At 36.4% G+C, this 19449-nt stretch overlaps 3 protein-coding genes across 4 annotated transcripts; 2 read left to right on the forward strand and 1 right to left on the reverse strand.

Annotated features, from left to right (window-relative positions):
• The first annotated feature begins 3563 nt into the window (after nt 1-3563).
• On the forward strand, nt 3564-6805 carry LOC144559218 (Protein kinase superfamily protein). 2 transcript variants are annotated; one of them, XM_078308212.1, is made up of 7 exons: nt 3564-3745; nt 3858-4215; nt 4508-4854; nt 5180-5315; nt 5434-5570; nt 5915-6038; nt 6191-6805. In XM_078308212.1, the coding sequence occupies exons 2-7, from the start codon at nt 4140-4142 to the stop codon at nt 6529-6531; spliced, it is 1161 nt and encodes a 386-aa protein (XP_078164338.1). In that variant the 5' UTR covers nt 3564-3745; nt 3858-4139; the 3' UTR covers nt 6532-6805. The 2 variants fall into 2 exon arrangements, with proteins under 2 accessions (XP_078164338.1, XP_078164339.1); XM_078308213.1 differs by having other exon boundaries at nt 3654-4215; nt 6173-6311.
• Nucleotides 6806-10879: 4074 nt separating this feature from the next.
• Nucleotides 10880-15197, forward strand: LOC144559292 (RNA recognition motif XS domain protein). The gene is made up of 3 exons (XM_078308311.1): nt 10880-12075; nt 13639-13949; nt 14682-15197. The coding sequence occupies exons 1-3, from the start codon at nt 11099-11101 to the stop codon at nt 15035-15037; spliced, it is 1644 nt and encodes a 547-aa protein (XP_078164437.1). The 5' UTR covers nt 10880-11098; the 3' UTR covers nt 15038-15197.
• A 2121-nt stretch (nt 15198-17318) lies between these two features.
• OFP12 (ovate family protein 12) lies at nt 17319-18409 on the reverse strand. Its single transcript, XM_078308522.1, has 2 exons — nt 17674-18409; nt 17319-17439 (listed from the first exon to the last, which is right to left on the reverse strand). The coding sequence occupies exon 1, from the start codon at nt 18275-18277 to the stop codon at nt 17711-17713; it is 567 nt and encodes a 188-aa protein (XP_078164648.1). The 5' UTR covers nt 18278-18409; the 3' UTR covers nt 17319-17439; nt 17674-17710.
• Nucleotides 18410-19449: the final 1040 nt, after the last annotated feature.

Consider the following 19449-nt stretch of genomic DNA (forward strand, 5'->3'; position numbering starts at 1 on the left):
TTTACTGGATCGTGATATTGTACAGTACAGCATCATCTGTGTAATTGGATGGTCATGATGTGTTGCCAGATGCCACCCATGATTATAGAAGTTAAAACAGTTTTAACTCTATTTACCAACATAACACAGATCCTATTGGGTCACACCATATAGGAGTTAATCGGAGAATCTTATTGTGATTGATTATAAATTGGTTATGATCAATAGTAAAATGGTTATAATTAATTATACGTGTTATAATTAAATTATAAATGTTATGTAAAAATAACAAGCAAAAACATTGGTTAATTTATAAACGTGTGTGACACGTTGTATAAAAGTTAACCGGTTAATTTATAAATGTGCAGGACACGTTGTATAAATTACCGAAACAACAACCGCAAGAAAAATATATATAATTGTTCAGAATAATTATACGAATATTATTTGTATTCGGGCCGAGGGCATTCGGGTCTTTTCAAATTCGTCTTATCCGCATGACATGTCATCGATCCTATCCAGATGACACGTCATCGATACCGAAACAAACAACCGCAGAAAAATATATATAATTGTTCAGAATAATTATACAAACATTATTTGTGTTGGGGCCGAGGGCATTCGGGTCTTTTCAGATTCGTGCTTATCCGCATGACATGTCATCGATCCTATCCAGATGACACGTCATCGATCTTATCCACATGACATGTCATCCTTATCCATTCAATGACATATCTTGTAAATAGGCATAATTTGAGGGGTATTTCGGTCTTTTGTGAACCTCCTCAAAAGCCTATAAATAGAGGGGTGCATGTAGAGAGAAAAATAACTAATTCACTTGTATCGTTTCGTGCAGAATCGAATCGGTATTTTCTCTTTTTCTCGGTTTCTCTTCCAAATAGTGTTTCGGTTGAGAAAAGAAAGTTATACGTAGTTGACGTATAATCTTGCGGGTTGTTGTGGAGAATATTTACGGGATCGATGAATAGTGTTTTACCGAATTTAACGGTATGTCAGTTTTGCATATTGATGAAACTGAGCAACCAAAAATTCGTGTTTACGGGTTTTCGTCTTTTCCCTGTGAATAGTGTTTTTGCAGAATTTCGCGATTTACGGTATTTCTGGCAGAAGAAATAAACCGCTCTCCGGTTAGTCCTGGTGGATAACCGATAGAGGTATCACACGTGTGATACTCCGAGTCGATTCCTTCCCTGGTGAGGCTCTACTCGCTCGGTCTGCATTCCAACTGTGATTTGGAAACAAGGTATAAATATGTTATATTAATCTATTTAATTGGTAAGTAGATTAAAGTTTTAGAAATCAATCATGGAGTAGATCTGTAAAAGGATTAAATTGGGTTTTGATGCCAAAGGAATACTGAAGGTGGACCGCCTTGGAAAGTTTCCTGACATACCCCGTTTAATCCTGAGCTTAAGTTGGCTGTAGAAATTTTTGTTCTACGGTCATTCCGCACCTTAAGCCTAAAAGGGGTTTTGGATTAGCACCCCGAAACCCCAACAGTTTGGTCCCTGTATCAGTCTAGACTTGCTGATTTACTATCAGATGTCCAATTTGATGTTTTAGTGCATTGCACTATACCAGTGGCCTTTGCTTAGTGCTTGGCTGTTGAGTTTGGACTTGGTATCGTATCAAAGGTCAATCTAGGGTGCTTTGTGTATGGACAGAGATCTAATTTGAGGTTTGAACATATTTTAGTAGCTCTAAACTATGATTTTAGTACCAGAAATAAAGAGATGGAGATCAAAGCTCCAAGACATCATTTAATCAAAATTTTTGAAATATCAACAAGCTGTTAGAGCTTGAAAATTTTTGAATCAAGGCCGAGTCCTTAATTAGTGTTATATTTAGACTGGGATATCCAATTGACAAATCAAATCAAAGTTATAAAGAGTTCCGACATCTCACTCATAAATATATCAAATGTCTTATTTTTTGGCATACACTCTAAACAAAAAAACTAAAATTATTTAAATGAAAATATTAAGATATCTTAAAAAAAAATAGAGGACCACCCAGTAGAGGGACGGTCTGGTCTCTAGTGGAACGCCCCTGCCCCAGGTGGTCAGGTAGAATAGTGGACCGCCCATAGAACGGGCGGTTGGGACAGTTTTGAAAAAAATCTAAATCCGGAGGCACTTTTGTAAAAATCTTTTTTTTTAGGGTTTTAATAAAAATTTCCGCAAATTAAGCCTAACTTGAACTATTCATAAAAATGAGTCAGCACACTGAAATTAATGAACGGACCAGATTCAATTAGGTGCATGTAATGTCCTGTATCCACACAGTGCGCAGCATTGAAGCTGCGCTCAAGTTGATTCAAACCTACCACCACCGACCCAGGAAATGCCATCTTGTATGGCAAAATTTGGGTCACAACTCACCCATTTGCCCCTCGCATCATTACCGACCACACCCAATATCAGTATCAATCCCTTCGAAAGAGCCATGCGCGTTCTGTGTCGCCCACTTATATTATTAAAAGGAACAAAAACACATAAAGTTAAAAAAAAAATGGAGAAGTGAAGTAGAAGGAAGAAGGACAAGGAGTCAATGCCCAAGAGAATCCCAAATTCTCAACAAAATGGGCCCCCCCTGATTGATAACGCTCGCTCCATTTTGGGTTTTGGTGGGCTATGCCTCTCCGATTGGGACGTCAAGTTGTTCAATTTCTCTTCGGTTATGCGAAAACGGAGGTGTCCATTTATCTACCATGTAAATTTAAAGCCCGCCTGATTTTATAAAAAAATTACATTTACAAATATCATATTTTGATATTTTCGACTCCTATGCTGAAGAGGAAAGCACTTAACACAATGATAACATCATGTGTATGAAGAAATTAATGAGCTTTAGCCGTTTAGTATTGTTAGTGCACTGTGCACCTATAACATGTGATATCATTAAGAATTCAAATATTATAAACAAAATGTAGAACTGTCATTAAAGTAATCCAGCATATGGGTGGTTCTCCGTTCTGGTAGAAACTGGAGAGAACCATACCAGCAATAGAAAATTATATCCTCTCACAAAGGAATTTAATTCCGTAGGATAGAACACCAACCTCACTTTAGTAAGCTCAGCATGACAGCATTCCTTCCTCTTTCTTTCCTCATCTTTCTCGGATGGTCCTGGTCCACAATAAATTTATCAGGCACTGCTTTGGACAGCACCAATTTCTCTTGGGGCACTCTTTTCTTTTTTATATGACAATTTTACCCTTGTTAATAATTTGTATTATATTTGTTGTTTTAGATTTATCTTATATATAAGTCAACGGCATAACTAAGAGTGCATATTTTTTTCTAAAATTAATTTTTGAATTTGATATACTTGTGGGTTTTTAACTTTATGGTAAATTGTATTTTTCAAATTTCAATTTTTTCTCACTGATGATGATCATTCTCATATCTAATCTAAAAGGTTAATAAGAAACTACGCAGAACGTTTATCATGATTATAAGGGTAAATCGGTCAATCTGTCATTCATCGTGACCATTCCATCAGTTATCTGCATTTATTAATGACCTTAAAAACAATTCAAATAAAACAGCGTTATTTGGTGTAGGAGCCATATAGTTTTTGGCTCTTTGTGTCTTTTGACTCTCATTTATCACAAGAAAACAGAGAAACTGTCACACGAGAGAGAGAGAGAGAGAGAGAGAGGAGAAAAAACTGACATGAAAAGGACGCAATTAATTGGTTTAGACGGCTACTAAATAAATCCTCTCTTCATCGTTGTAGGCTTGTAGCTTCCCAGAAAGCGTCATATTCTAAGTAAACACTACTGTTTAGCTGATGGATTTCTATATATAGGAATTTCTCTGATCTTGTCTTCCTCTCTCTGCTTCTTTTTGTAGCTATATCTCCAGCGCTTGATTCCTCGTTCTTAATTTCCTTCTCAGTGCATCTCCATAGTGAAAGCAAGAGACTCAGCAAACAACGATTTTAAAAGAAGAAAAGTAAAAGAGAACAAAATAAGAGTCCAAAGTGAAAGAGGCTGCTGTTTGTCTCCGCCTTTCCTCTCATTTGTTTTGTGAGGCAAAGATATATGCTGCTGAGCACCTCCTGTTAAAGGAGCTATATCATCTTAGATATATATCCTCAAAACAAAAGGAAGGGTATAAAGTATAAACAAAACAATGGGAAATTGCTTGTCAGGAGTCAGTGGAGTGGTGCCAACATCTATCAACAGAGTATTTTCCAACGTCAAATCAGGTTAGTATATAGTCATCTTCTTCTTCTCTTGGTTAATTTTCTTTGTTTTCTTCTGTTTAATTTATTTTTTCTTTCCCTTCTTATTACATATCAATCATTACTTGAGTTCAAAGAAAAAATAACATGTGTATTTTCTCTTAAAATTATTTTTCATACAATCATACCCCTGAAACTGATTCACCACAAGAGTTCTTCTGATTGGATTCTTTCTTTTCTGATTTTTTATTACCCATGTGAGTTTCACCACAAAATTTTTAATTATTGTACTTATGATTCTTTGTTGATTGTATAGAGTCGTCAAAAGCCGAGAGTCCATCAAAGAAAGAAGAGCAAGAGCAAGAGCAAGAGCAAGAAAAGGAAACAAAAGAGGGAAACAAATTTGAACTCCCTTCTAACCCAAAAGAAGTCGAGCATTTAAGACGACATTCGGCTACAAATCACCTAATTGCATTCACAGTTGAAGAACTGAAGAAAGTAACAAATAATTTCAGGCATGATTCTCTATTAGGAGGCGGTGGATTTGGCCGTGTGTATAAAGGTTTAATCGATGGAGAAATCCGCGAGGGGTTGCAACCGATACAAGTTGCCGTCAAGGTTCATGATGGAGATAATAGTTTTCAAGGTCATCGGGAATGGCTGGTACTGATCTCTGTATTTAACAAGTTCCACATCTAAATTAAAACATTTTTGTTTTGAAGTTGGGTGTATAATGGATGAAAGATGTTAAGATGCTGATTTGGTACAGTACCATTTAAAATCAGTACTATAATGGTTTGGTAATTAGTGCTCATACCTACTGGCTGATATAGACCAGTACCTGTTTTCACCACCAACCTTAAACCACCATTAAGGGTCTTTATCGACTGGTACCAACATGCCAAATCAGGTATCAGTCGAGTTTGCTACCGGTTGTATTGAACAATTGAAACAAACCATTTTCTTAATATATGTGTGGGTATTTCAGGCAGAGGTTATCTTCCTTGGGCAACTTTCGCATCCTAATTTGGTAAAATTGGTCGGGTATTGTTGTGAAAATGAGCACAGGATGTTGATATATGAGTTCATGCCACGCGGCAGTGTCGAGTCACACCTCTTCTCAAGTAAGAAATTATTTTTATATTTTTGCAAGCATATGTTATGTGTATGATTCAAAATAATAAAAAAAAAAATCATATTATCAATTAATTATCTTTCATTTCTTCTCATTTGCTATTGTAGGGGTATTACTTCCTCTTCCATGGTCAACTAGGATGAAAATTGTGCTTGGTGCAGCAAAAGGGCTTGCTTTCCTCCATGAAGCAGAGAAACCTGTCATATACCGCGATTTTAAGACATCTAATATATTGCTGGATGAGGTAAGTATTGGTATTGTTCTGTTAAAGAAATCTCAACAGAATATAATTTAATTTTTAAATCAAGAAAAATACTATTAATAGAATGCAAAAATTTCAGTAGATGACCATATAACAAAGTAATTAATTTCGTACATCGAATACGGTATACCTCACATGTATATATGACCACTATTAGTAAAAGTTAAATCATTTTTAACAGTACAATTAAATTTGATAATAATAAACTATTAATTTAACGGTTAAAAATATTTAATAACATGATATATTTTAAATATCTTGAAACTTAACCATCTGTGGAATATCAATTTTTCTAACAACCATTCTCTGTTTTGAAAACTATTTAGGAATTCAATGCAAAGCTGTCTGATTTTGGACTTGCAAAAGCAGGACCAGTTGGTGATAAATCACATGTTTCTACCCGCATTATGGGGACATATGGTTATGCAGCTCCAGAATACATCATGACAGGTGCCAATTTTATGTTTATGTTTTTTCCCTGTTGTTTTTCTGACAAAGTTACATTTATAGTTCACTATAGTATGATTTACTTTCCCTGGAAAGGTTTGTTTCTCAGGATAAACAATCTCCTTTATGACAACTAGCTGACTGATGAAATGCAGGGCATCTTACTGCAATGAGCGATGTATACAGCTACGGTGTAGTGTTACTAGAACTGCTCACCGGCCGGAAATCATTAGATAAATCCCGGCCAGTACGCGAGCAAACTCTAGCTGATTGGGCTGTTCCTTTGCTAAACCAAAAGAAGAAGGTGCTTGGCATCGTGGACCCGAGGCTTGACGGCGACTACCCTGTGAAAGCGGTCCACAAGACCGCCATGTTGGCGTACCATTGCCTCAACCGAAACCCTAAGGCCAGACCTCTTATGCGGGATATAGTTGCCTCTTTGGAGCCTCTCCAAGCACCTCCAACGACTGTCGTCCTGCAAACCACCGAGGCATAGATTGTACATCTAGCTCTACATACATGTAATTCTTATTAATAGGTTGGTGTTCAGTAAATTAAGTTCATTTGTGAGTTGGAAATACCTTATTTTGATCACCTAGGTAGGTTGATTATTTTGATATGCTTGGTATTGTGCAACTAATTTGATTTTACATGTAGGGGTTTCATGTTGTGCCTGTTATATACTTTGGTTTCTCAGAAAAGGAATGTGTGGGGATTTTGTCTAACTGAATTAATTAAGAAAAATATGGAATTCTTGTTATGGTGTTTCTTATCATTATAGTCGTTAATTTTTTTATATTTGAAATCTGAAACATATATTGATTTGATAAAGAACAAAATAGAACTGGTGTAGCAAGTTAGACATGAAGAGGGCTTTCTGTTGGTTGAATAAAAAGTAGAAAGGCTAGCTGCTGATATAAACAAGCTGTGTCAAATGTTAGAATACCCACATGCTTCAATTTTACTTCTTAATTCGAAAATTGTTATGTACAATTTCTTTGCAGTTTTTTTTTCTTCAATGCATTCACACTAGTTGTGCTCTGCACTCTGCTCCAACGAATCAAATGTTTTTCTGATTTGGAAACTAGATGGTTTTGAAATTCTTTTTCAACCTGGTATAAATTTGGGGATATTGAAGATATTGTACAAGTGCAGTGCGTTGACTGTTGAACGAAATGGCTTTCTGAAAACAGATGTTTCTGAAGATATTTACTTTGACCAGATAATTCTTGGAAACATAGCTCTTCCCCTCTCTCTCGATCGGCTCTACTTTTTTGAACGAAGAGAAGAATGAGAGAGAGGGAAGGAATCGGAGCCAAGAGTATGGTATCGTCAGAGCTCAGAGTATTGAATCTCTAAACCATCTCGATCGGAGCGCGAATGAGTAGATCCGAGCGTCGGAGCACGACGGCGGTCAAAAGAGCGGATCCGGTCGTAGAGAGTGATAAAGTTTAAGGTAATAGAGTAATTATGAGTGTATATAAGTGAGGTTAGAATATTAGAGTCATTTTGAGTAATTTAGATAATTTTGTGAGAATAAAGGATTAGATTTTGTATTGGAGTGTCATTTGACTAATTGTAAGTTTGTTTTTCTCATCAATGAAATTGTGAATTGCCATTTAAAGTCACTAATCTAAAAAAAAAAAAAAAAAAATCTTCGGAACAGTATTGATCAAATTTTATATGGTGAGTCTTTTAATGTATTACCAGCTTATTGCATCATAGCATGATATAAGCAAGCATTATTATTTTGCCAAAACAGAAATTAATTTAGAGCTACAGAGCCTCTCTAATTAACTTTGTGGTTTTTCATCTTGTCCTTTGACATCCCTTAAGGTCCAATTAATGTATGTTTCTCTTGCAGCTAGACGCTCTTGAAGCTTCTTTGCAATCTGGTATAACAAAAAAGAAAAAAAAAAAATTTGAGTCAAATGTGTATATCTAACTCATTCATGCAAATATCTAATGACTTTATTTTTATTGAAAGTTGGTCAAAATAATTCTTTTTATTGAAATTATGCTGTATCATTCTGTATAATATGCACCACTTTTATTAAATCAAAGAAATAACCGGTTTAGTATATATACACTGCCGTATTTCAGCTGTAGTTGGCTTTCGTATTAATTATCTTTCTTTTTTCTTGAACAAAAGGGTTTTCTGAATTTGAATCCGAAATGTGACATATATTTTTTTGATGGTTGGCGGCGAACAGATGTATTGATACTAAAAAGAGTTTATTTACAAATAAATGTGACATATATTAAATTATGTTACTGTAAAGTGTATATTTAGTTTCATAGAAACTTAGGCCCTGTTTGACCGCGTTACTGTTCTCCTGAGAAAAAAAAAATTCAGTTCCCACAGAAACAGTACTTTTCAGTTCAATTTCTGTGCCCATGCTCATTTCCAATTTGAGGCCGAACAGGCCCTTAACATAAACTTAAAACATAAAGTAAATTATGACATAATATACCTCTTCCTGTTGAGTTTGCTCCTGGCCCCTGGGACAAAATGAAAGGAAATGATATGCAACGAAGAGATTAATTATCAAACAGTCTAATTGTAATACAATATTTGATTTCCAAGTATATTTTCATATTTTATATGATAATAATGTTGAGCGGTTCAAATCAACTATTTAGACTTTGAAAATAGAGATATGAATCCAATGCACAAGACGATCCGATCCGCACATTACAAATTACCATAGTCTCACTCTTAGTTTTTTTGCTTACGCATATGTAGTTCATGACAATATTGATGTCTTATTAAAAGGAAAAAAGAAAAAAAAGCAATCATGTTTAGAAAGAATAATGCAATCTACATCCAAGGAAAAAAAAAATGTTATTCCTTACTGAGAAGCATTTTGGGAGGAGTAAGAGCTAGATCCTTGTGCCCCTGAAATATACGAATTGAAAGTTGAAACCCAACTTAGAACATATAAAAATTACATCAATTATACAGAGTTTCACTGGTAGTGTCTGCGCACAAACAAAAATAAATTGAATGTAACAAGAGAAAGGTTGTTACACTCACCAAGTTTTATACAGGAACCAATAATAAGCCCGATTAATTAAAGTACAATAACAAAGATAGAACACTACTGCTATTGGATAAATTCCAACAAAATTAGGCGAAATTTTTTATTATGTTTTCAAACAAAAAATTGTAATTACCGTTGTTGGATTGTTTATCCATGACCTCGCTAGCTGCAGATTTGCTTATACACTAGAAATCTCTGCCATAATCATACATCACATTAGAAATTTAGCACAAACAAATAATAACGAGATTATGAGGCATTTACTAACCGAAAATTCCAATGGAATTGTGGTGAAGAATCAATCACCTAAGATTGTGCACTAGCTACTACCAACCTTTCAAAAAAAAAATGTTGTTTATTTATATGGAAAATATCTCCATACTAGTAATGTAATATTCCTCAATATTTTATACCTATGTACTATTAAAACGCGTATCATGAAAATGAATATTACCGGACAAAATTTATATAAATAAATTGAGCATATATTAGGGAAAATATCCGCACAATATGCACGATATATACATTGCATCTTTTATTTTCCAAGTAACCAACTTGCCTTCCAAATTTTATTGTGCCATATTTTGGCTGCTGAAAAACTAATTGTACCAATTTGTGCTTGTTATGAAAGAAAAAATCTTATCCTAAAAATCAGATCGTTTCATGCAAAATGAAAATTAGAAGCCGAAACATGTATATACTTTACGATGTAAAATAAAAATCAGATCGTTTCACCTTATAAATACCTATACTACAAATCCGTGTATTATAAACATTCAAGATATTATTACAAATCCGTGTATTATAAACATTGACCTGTCATTTTTCATCAAAAGTTAAAACAAAAGTGCTCATTAATTTGTTAAAGATTTTATTGGTGGATAATTAAACGCTCTATAGTCTCAATGGATATACTTTACGATGTACACCCAAACAGGATGGAGAGTAGAGGAAAGAAACGGGAGGTGAAGAATAGAAGAGAATGACATAGAATAGAAAGAAAAATTAATATATTTAATATCTTTGTTGTTTAGATAATTAATGAGAAAAAATAAATTTAAATTTTCTTTCTGTCTTATTTCTTGTTTGATTGATTAAAATTTAGAAAGTTAATGAGAAATACAGTGGCTGTTATATGATCATGACAAAAAATTTGTATGAGAATTATTAAGCTAAGATATCGGTTGGATATTTGTGTTATTTTTTCTAAAAATATTTGCAACAATTTTTTTTTTCATCCATTACACCCCAAATTGGAAGAAAAAACATATTCTATTGATTACAATGATAAAATTTTAACCTTTCACTTTCTGTACTAATCATCTTCGACATAATTTTGTCAACCAAACACGATTCGACGAAAAGTTTTATTTTGCTATATAACATAATAAATAAGACTAATTTTTTGCTCCAAAGTTTTATTTTGCTCCAAATTTTAATCTTACAATTTTGCTATGTAACATATACATAAGACTATTTTGTTTTGTCTTTACTTGGTATTACTTCCCATGTTTCACTACTATCAAAGACTATTACTTCAAAATAATTTTATATCTATTTCTCTTTGCATTTATACTTCTAAGGGTTGCTGGAGATCATTTTTACAATATTAAACAATTGAAGGTAGTGTCAATAGAAAAATTCGTCAACAAAATTTTAGTAAGACGTGGTAAAATCAGAACAAAAAGGAATGAAAGAGAATTACTGGCAAATAACAGACGGCCTCTTTGGGATCTTTACGGCCTTTTTCGGATCTTTAGGCCTTTAGAAAACCTCGCTAATTTACAGTGCAGGAAGGCCCAAAAATACCAGTACTGAATATCCAACCGGTGCTGGAAAATTTGCGCCGGCCGAACGAGCACCTATTCGATAGGAACGATCGCCAATTAAATTCCTCACTGGAAAATTTACTTCCCCATCCTTTCTCCGACGATGGAGCTTTAGTTTCGAAATTCTCGTTTCTCTGGTATTTTACTAATTGATATACTCTACAGCATCTCGAATTCCCATTCTTCAACTATGAAAAACCCTAGGCCACCCGGCCGGCCTGGACCTCCCTTCTCCGCCGCCGGACCCCCTCCTCGTAAGCCCCCATCCTCCACCCCCGCCGTCTCCACCTCAGCTGCTTCCACCGTACCCCCTTCTCAGAAACCTCCTCCTGCCACCGCCTCTACCAACAAGCCTCCTCAATCAAACAAAAGCAAATCCAGGTGGGAGTCACCTTCCAAGGCCAAGCCCTCTCCTCAGACTAACCGCAATGATAACTCTTGGAATTCTAAAGGAGGTCCTTCCTCTGCCTCTCCTTCTACAAGCACAATTCAAAGAGATCAGAAAGCGGCAACTGCACATCCTCCTCCTTTCCCGCCCCATCATCCTCCTCAATTTCCTATCCCTGACCCTGCTTCCATCTCTCTTCCCCCGCCCCCTCCTCCTTATGGCTTCCAAAATCTGGACCGCCGCACCATTGTACTATTCGATGGCACCGTTCGCACCTACTTTGCTCTTCCTCCTGAGGAACCGTTGCCCGACCCATTTGGCCCTGACAGGCGTTTCCCTCCTCCTCCCCACTTAAACCAGTTTAGTCCTGAGGGCTTTCGTGAACCCCCATTTGTCAATGGACCGCCAGGTCACTTTCCTCCCTTTGACGGGCCATCAAGTGGGAAGAGGAAATTCAGTGAGGAGGATGAATTGGCCAGGCAGAGGATGCATGTGCTGCAGTATGGAAACCCCAATGCAATCCCCAATTCGTTGCCGTCAGCGCATTTGGGCGGGGATGAACGGGACAATCCAAGGGGGTTAAAGCATGCAAGGATCAGTGGGGATGGTTATGATGATATGCGCGGGAATAGGAACTTGCAGCCAGATGATGTGGATAGGCGAGCGGTGAAGAAGGCGTTTTTGAAGTTTGTGAAGATGATATATGAGGATGCTGAACTGAAGAAGAGGTATGAGGATACCAGGAGGAATGGGCCTCTTCACTGCAATGCTTGTGGCAGGTTTGTGATTTCACATTAAAAACCTTCTGTTACCTGTACTTTTTTCCTGCTGGTTTAGTCAATATTCTTAAATTGTGGTAGGTTGGTGATTTCATATTAAAATTCTTCTGTTACATATATTGGCTGACCACAACTCGATTCCTGCAGGGGCAGTTATATGCAATGCTTTTACCAAAATTTTCGTTGTTTAAATATTTGCTTTATTCACTTGGTTGACATAAAATAAAACTAACCTGCGAGAATGCTAGTAAATTGAAGTAGCTCTTTGAAATCCTGAGTGTCATTGCTGGTATGCTGTACATGTTCTGTCGTGAAATTTTGACTTTCCTAATTGAAGTACTGGTTGGTAATTCTGAAATCAGAGGGTTCACAGCCTGTTCAGCCTATAACTTGTGCTTCTACAAAATCTCCAGATAATAGTGCTTTTCGTAGGCTATTTTTGACAAATGCGAGCAGAGTTTATTCCTTTCCTTTCATGATGTGCTAGAAGTTAATGCTGTGAACTACCAAATATACCTTTATAGGTCATTTGGCTTTTAAATAAATTATTCTATATAAGGAGAGTAAAAAGAAGTCACGTCCAAGTTGGATTTGTACATGCTTTTAGTGAGAAACCTATTTTCAAACATATGTTGATCTAGATAGAACGATAGATATGATCATGGGAATATGTATGCTTTTTCTAATTTTGTATTTTCCGTGCCCATACAAGTACATTTCGTTCTCTGCGTCAATATCATAGAGAGCGAGAGAGGAGAGAGAGTGGAATGGGGTTGTATTGTGGCAGCTAAACATCACTTGCCATTTCACTTGCCAAACAGCACTTCTGTTTGTTCATTGACTTCATTCACTATATGTTTATATAGTATAATACATTTTATATCTGGAGATCGTTGTTTATCACAAATCTTGTATTGTCATTCTTAATTTGTGCTGACAAGCATATTTTCAGCAAACCACTCTTTGTTAAGACTGTTTCCTGCTATAATTCTTTTGGTTTTCATATGATTTAGTCCCTTTTCTTTTGTTAAAGAGGCTTCTTCTATCGGATAGTATTTATGTTTCACGGAGCTGTTAGCAAATTGTTCATGTGTTGCATTGACTGTGTGATATATTCAGGCAGTAAATGATAAGTGCCTACAAACATGTATTAGAAGAACTTTTTTATCCCTATCATCTTATGACTTTATTTGAGATGAATTGGGTTATCCAAACATGTTTCTTTCCTTCATAACCTCTTTCTGCTATATCCAAAATTTGCATTCTGGCATTTCCTGATTTTATGCTATCTGTGCTACTGTATACAACCTTGTTATGGCATTTTTTCGAAAAAAATACTGTAGACAACATGTTAGTATGCTTGTTTGTGATAGCATCTTCATAGTACAATGTTTTTAGGTTTACAAGTTGTGATGCATCTGAACTATCTATAATTTTGCTATGTCTGTCAGCTTCCAAGATCATAGGTTCACTTTTTTTTTTTCTAAATTTTATTAGCTAAAAGATGATGCATAGGTTGTTGCATTCTTTCATTACACCTTGGTGCACACTCTTCTTGTACAGGGCATCTAAAGACTATCAAGACGTGCATGGACTCATCATGCACTCATACAACTTCTCGCACAGTCCAGATCTCCGTGTGGATCATCTGGGGTTTCACAAGGCCTTGTGTGTTCTTATGGGTTGGAATTACGAAAAATCCCCTGACAATAACAAGGGATACCAGAGGTTATCTCCAGAAGAGGCTCAAGCAAACAGGGAGGACCTCATCCTTTGGCCTCCCTGTGTTATCATACACAATACCAATTTTGGGAGGAGAACTGGTGGCCGAACCGAGGGTTTTGGTAACAAGGATATGGATAATATATTAAGAGGTAGATATAACTATATGAATTTACTACTTGCTGGTGTTCTAGTTTGGACTAGGCTTCATTGTTGTGGATAGAAACTGAATTGAAGTCCGTATTATGTTTTAAAGAAAGGAAAGGCCCCTGGGATTCATTCCTTCAAGGCTATATTTTCTAATTCATTTTAGAAAAAAGAAAGTAAAACTACTTTTTACCGAATTACAAATGATACATCAAAACCCTTGGGTGTCCTAAAAGTTGCTGAGTTGCACACCCACAGGTACATGGCTATTTGTTTGACTCTACTTTAATCTGCAGTCTATTTTGGCATAAAGTATTTTGAAGCTTCCTTCCTGCTACCCTAAAACTGAGTGGTACAGGAAACGAGCATAATTATAAACCTGAATTGGAGAAGTGATCTATGATTTTACTCTAGTGCTCTTACATTTTTATAATATATACCTAGGTTGGATGCAAGACTTTAAAATACCTATGTAATCGATCTTGTGATATTCCAAAGTCGTCTATCAGAGCTTGGAGAGGATTCAATTTTTTTTTAGTTCTTTATGCATCTGTGTTGTAATTGTCCATGACTTTGATCTTCTTTCATATATGGATTGTTTTGCATGTCTAATTTCTTGCTCTGAAATCATGAGTGTGAGGCACCAATATCAAAGTTTCGCTTATTGTAACCATGTGTTTCGTAATTTACAATTGTTCTGATTGATTGGTTGATAGTTTAAATTCTTTAATGCGCAGATCTAGGGTTTTCTGGTGGCAAGGCAAGGTCAATCTATGATAGGGAAGGACACAGTGGTGTCACCATTGTTCAATTCACAAAAACAGAATCAGGTCTGAAAGAAGCTGAGGGGCTTGTCAAATATTTCGAGATGCAGAATCATGATCGGAAAGGGTGGGCCCGTGCACAGCCCACCAGATCCAGTGGGGATGAGGATCGGAACCCGTTGCTGGTCAAGATGGATGACAGAACTGGCGAGAAGAAACGAATATTCTATGGCTACATGGCAACTCTATCTGATATTGACGAGGTTGACATCGACACCAAGAAACGCGCCTCTATCAAGAGCAGGAGAGAATTTGATCTGTCTGACTAGTGCGTAGTACGCTTGATTGATATTTTTCCTTTAACTTTCAGGATTTACTTTGAGAAATAATGTATTTTTTTTTTTATATTGGTGTATTTCGTTTAAGTTAGATGTGTAACTTATCTTGATCAGAATTTTTTTTTATAGCACGTGCCAGCTCGGTTTCCATTGAGTATTTTGATGTTATTATCTAATCTTGGCAATAAAAAGAAGACAACAGATGTTTATTAATTTGGAGTGAAATTCGAAAAACCATCTTAATCGTTGTCAAATTGGCTGGGAAAACTTAGCCAAAATTGCAGCATTATACAACGAAATAGTCTTTTAATATTTTAAAAGAAAATTTTCTACTGCTGTCAAGCTCCATTACTGATTACTAATTGTGCTTTTCTTCTCTGATCAAATTGACTCATTCTTTAGAAGCGAGTTCTTTTTCTTAAAAAAAACACAGAGAAGGAAAGAAAAAGTTAGGTTATGGACATCTCCAATTCTCCATACTTTTATGAGGAGGGATCAAGTTACAACACTTGAAAGTTACAACAAAATTACAACATCTATTTTTTTCATTTTCAAAGTCCAAATTGTCGATCCAAACCGTTAGATATTCAATCTATATTAAAATGTGCTTGGAGACCAAATTTTACATTTTTTGAAATTTTTTTGCTATTTATTAAAATGGGTACAAAATCGCTGTTTTTATTAAAATTCTGCACCATTAAAAAACAGCGATTTTGTACCCATCTTAATAAATAGCAAAAAAATTTCAAAAAATATAAAATTTGGTATCCAAGAACATTTTAATATAGATTGAATATCTAACGGTTTGGATCGACAATTTGGACTTTGAAAATGAAAAAAATAGATGTTGTAACTTTGTTGTAACTTTCAAGTGTTGTAACTTGATCCCTCCTCTACTTTTATTCCTGCTTTTTTGAGCTCTTGTTCAACTCCTCCATTAATGCTGGCGCTTATTAGTGGCTCCACTCAAAATTTTCTTGCTTTTTAGCATTTTATGCGATCCAACCGAGTGCTTTTTGGCTATTTCTTGACAATGGACTGCCACCATACCAAAGTTGGCTATCATAAGATCTGTATCTTTTGCGTACAAGTCTTACCAAAAAATATACCTGTATTTTATCCAATCCTCCTTACTTCCACAGTTCCACCAACTGAGAAAAAAATTAATGCTGCCTTTCATGACAGAGACACTCCGAAAAGTACCGACTAACAATATTGAAATTTTTCTGTTGAAACTTGAGTGTGATTTACTCCAATTAAGAAATGCACATGTACAATGCATACACTACATTTTCACGCATCCCGTTTCACCCTCTTTTCAAGCAAAAAACGGGGCCATATAAGGCCGTAACTTGGAAGTACAATCTAAGAAAGGCTTGTACGTTTTACTAATTGATAATCGGTTAGCTCTTTTTTTTTAAAGTTAATTCAACTGTGTGCATAAATATGCCCTTTTCAAAATAATAATTCAGAATAAATAAGATATGGCAAAAAAAAATATTGGTTTTATTAATTAGAGTGCCACCATTACTGCAGCACTGCCCACTAGCTACCTCTCTTCATAACTAAAAAAAATGCAAGTCTATATTTTTTGTTCCATTTCTCTGGAATCTGATTTGTTATAGGATTAATTATTGCTGATCTTACCGAGTCTTAATTGATTATTGTTTTTCTCTTTTCTATTCCATTTGTTTATTTTTCAGAATTCTGGTCTGATCGTCCGCGCCTGTCATTGGTTGTGCAATATATTTCCAGATAACTGTAATCGAAACTATGAATTTCATCGTAAAGCAGTGTAGCTGTGTAGATCTAGATTTTTTTGAACATCTACAAAAGTCACGTGAAGAAATTGAACTCTCGACTTTTGAGTACAACAAATCAACAACTCTAGAATTTTTTTCTAACCAATTGTACTGCCTCCCATTTCTCTATTAGAAATCTAGATTACTGGATATATATCTCCGTGCTTTCAGAAAAGGGAGCTAGCAACCTAGCACCAGCATTTGCCTTCCTAGCTTACAAAAATAAGGTGCTAGAAAATAGAGGGGAAATGTACTCTACTCTTTGGAGTGCATTGTACATTTGTACTATGAATTATATAACAGAAAAGAAGAAAATAGATTTTACTGTTAGGGAAAATAAATGCACCGACGAATAATTTGAGATAATAAACCCGTTTGCCCAGCCACATTGCCTTCCCCAGCCTTGCTGATGCTGACACCACCCCTACCACTTCAACTAAAATAAAACTAAACAGGCTAAGAAATATTTTATATTTCTATCTAGAATTTTACTTATGTTATATTAGAATTTTGGTATCACTAGTTTCTTCAAAAAAAAAAAAAAATACAACCAAAATAATAAAGTTGAACAAAAAGACAATACAGCATTGCCTCGAAACGCTATCCTCTGCGAAGGTTTTACCTGCGGTGCTGTGCGATGGTTTTGATCTGGTCCGTTCGTTTCGGATCAGACGGTCTGGATTAAGGGTTCACCAAATTTTGAGTTTTTTTAAAATTCGGACAAGATCTGATTTGGTCCGTCCGATCCGAAACAAACGGACCAGATCAAAACCACCGCACAGCATCGCAGGTAAAACCTCCGCAGAGGATACGCTTCCGCATTGCCTCAACCCGCTACAAGTTTTACTACGGCATCAATTCCCTAGCACTCCTCCTTACTGTCAGTGAGCCCTAGAAGGAGATCAGCAAATGCACTAATGATGTATTTATGCGTCTGTTTGCTATTCAAGGCGAGGTAGCAGAGCAGCAGCTCATGGAGGCGGGCCCAGTGGGCCCTCTCGTCCAGCCCCAGTGCTTCCACCATCTCCTCCATAGACTGCCTGAAGTCGCCGTACGGGTCGGGTGAATAAGTCGGGACCGCCACACCCGACCCGATACCATAAACCGAAACTGCAGCCGAGTCGATGATCGACTTTGATCGGCCAGGACATGCCGGGAAGAAACGGCGAGAGGCAATGGCAGAGCACAGGTCATTATCCTTGGGGTTGACGTCATCTTCGGAGGTAGTAGCGGTGGGAGAGGTGGATGTGGGATTTAGGGTTTCGGAGTCGTCAGAGGGGTCGTAAAGGTAATTAAAGTTTTTGAAGAGCGCGGAGTTGGAAGAAGAGGAGGCGGAGGCGGAGGTGGAAGGAGCAGAGTCGGAAATAGGGAGAGGTGGAGGAGCAGAATCGGAAGATGGCCGCTTCAGGCCGGAGAAGCACCCCAGCATTTTTGGCTCTTTCTTTACTGCTGCTGCTGCTTCCTTTTTGTTTGTTTGTGTTTTGGTTTTAGTTTCCTTTCCTTTTTGTAAAGTTGTAAACCTTTTCTGTATTTTGAGTAATGGAAAGAGGGTGGAAGAGAAAGAGGGGGCAATGAGGAGGGAAAGTGGTCTGGTTGGTTTTATAGCTGTTTGTTTCTAACTGAAATACTGAATGCATTATTTCCGTTTTGTTTTACTTGAGGGCATTTTATGCACATGCCCCTGCCCTTGTCATTTTATTAAAATTTGAAAAATGTGTCCTTCCACAGTTCCACTTCCAGACTAATGCACTCTGGTTCTTTAATTTTCATTAATTTTAAACAGTAAAGGTTCTGTACTAATAATTGTCCTTATAATTGAGAATAGCGTTGTTGTTTTCATTCTATATATCAATTTAAATCTGGCCATAATTTTATGCCTTCCAGCTACTGTCCCTCGTATGTTATTACATCAATAGAAGTGCATGTCTGAAAAGAAAGTTTATATACTACATATGTAATGTTATCAAGGTTCTCGGTGTAAAGCAGAAAATAACAAACTAAAATAAATGAGGATGCTGCTCCAGTGCTGCTGTCTGACTGAATTAAAGCCCACGTAATAAATAGTGACCGGCTTGACGAAACAGCCGTTGGATGTTTTCTCCATCGACCGTTGTCGACCGTCAAACAATCAACAGAGCAGAGACTACGGATGTGTGCCCCACGCCCCCACTGAATTACTGAAAGTCTAAAAGAACAGAACAGCATACTGTACGGATGTGATTTGGTACGGAAGTAATCAACGGTTGGGATCTCAAAATGCTCCCCTGGAGCACTTATCACCTCTATTGCGTGTGAACAGCGCAAATAGGAGTCCGCATCGTCTGCATTAACTCAAAAGAGAATCTTTTCAGTTAATGGATATGGACCGTCTGATTCACACGAATCTTAAAGCTGATCGGACAGTCCAGGTGTATTAACTCAAAAGATTCTTTTTTAAGTTAATGCAGAGGATACGAATTCCGCAAAGGGTGCCTTTTTTTTTAATTTGAAGCAAATAGTGCCAATACTGTTCGCCTGAACCAAAAAAGAAAAAGACAAAAACTATTCGGGAGAGAATTTTTAAACTGCGCTTTTTTTTCAAAGAAATTTCGAACTTATGCC

This window comes from Carex rostrata, chromosome 9 (assembly GCF_964058835.1).
Source record: "Carex rostrata chromosome 9, lpCarRost1.2, whole genome shotgun sequence".
Taxonomy (NCBI): Eukaryota; Viridiplantae; Streptophyta; class Magnoliopsida; order Poales; family Cyperaceae; genus Carex; species Carex rostrata.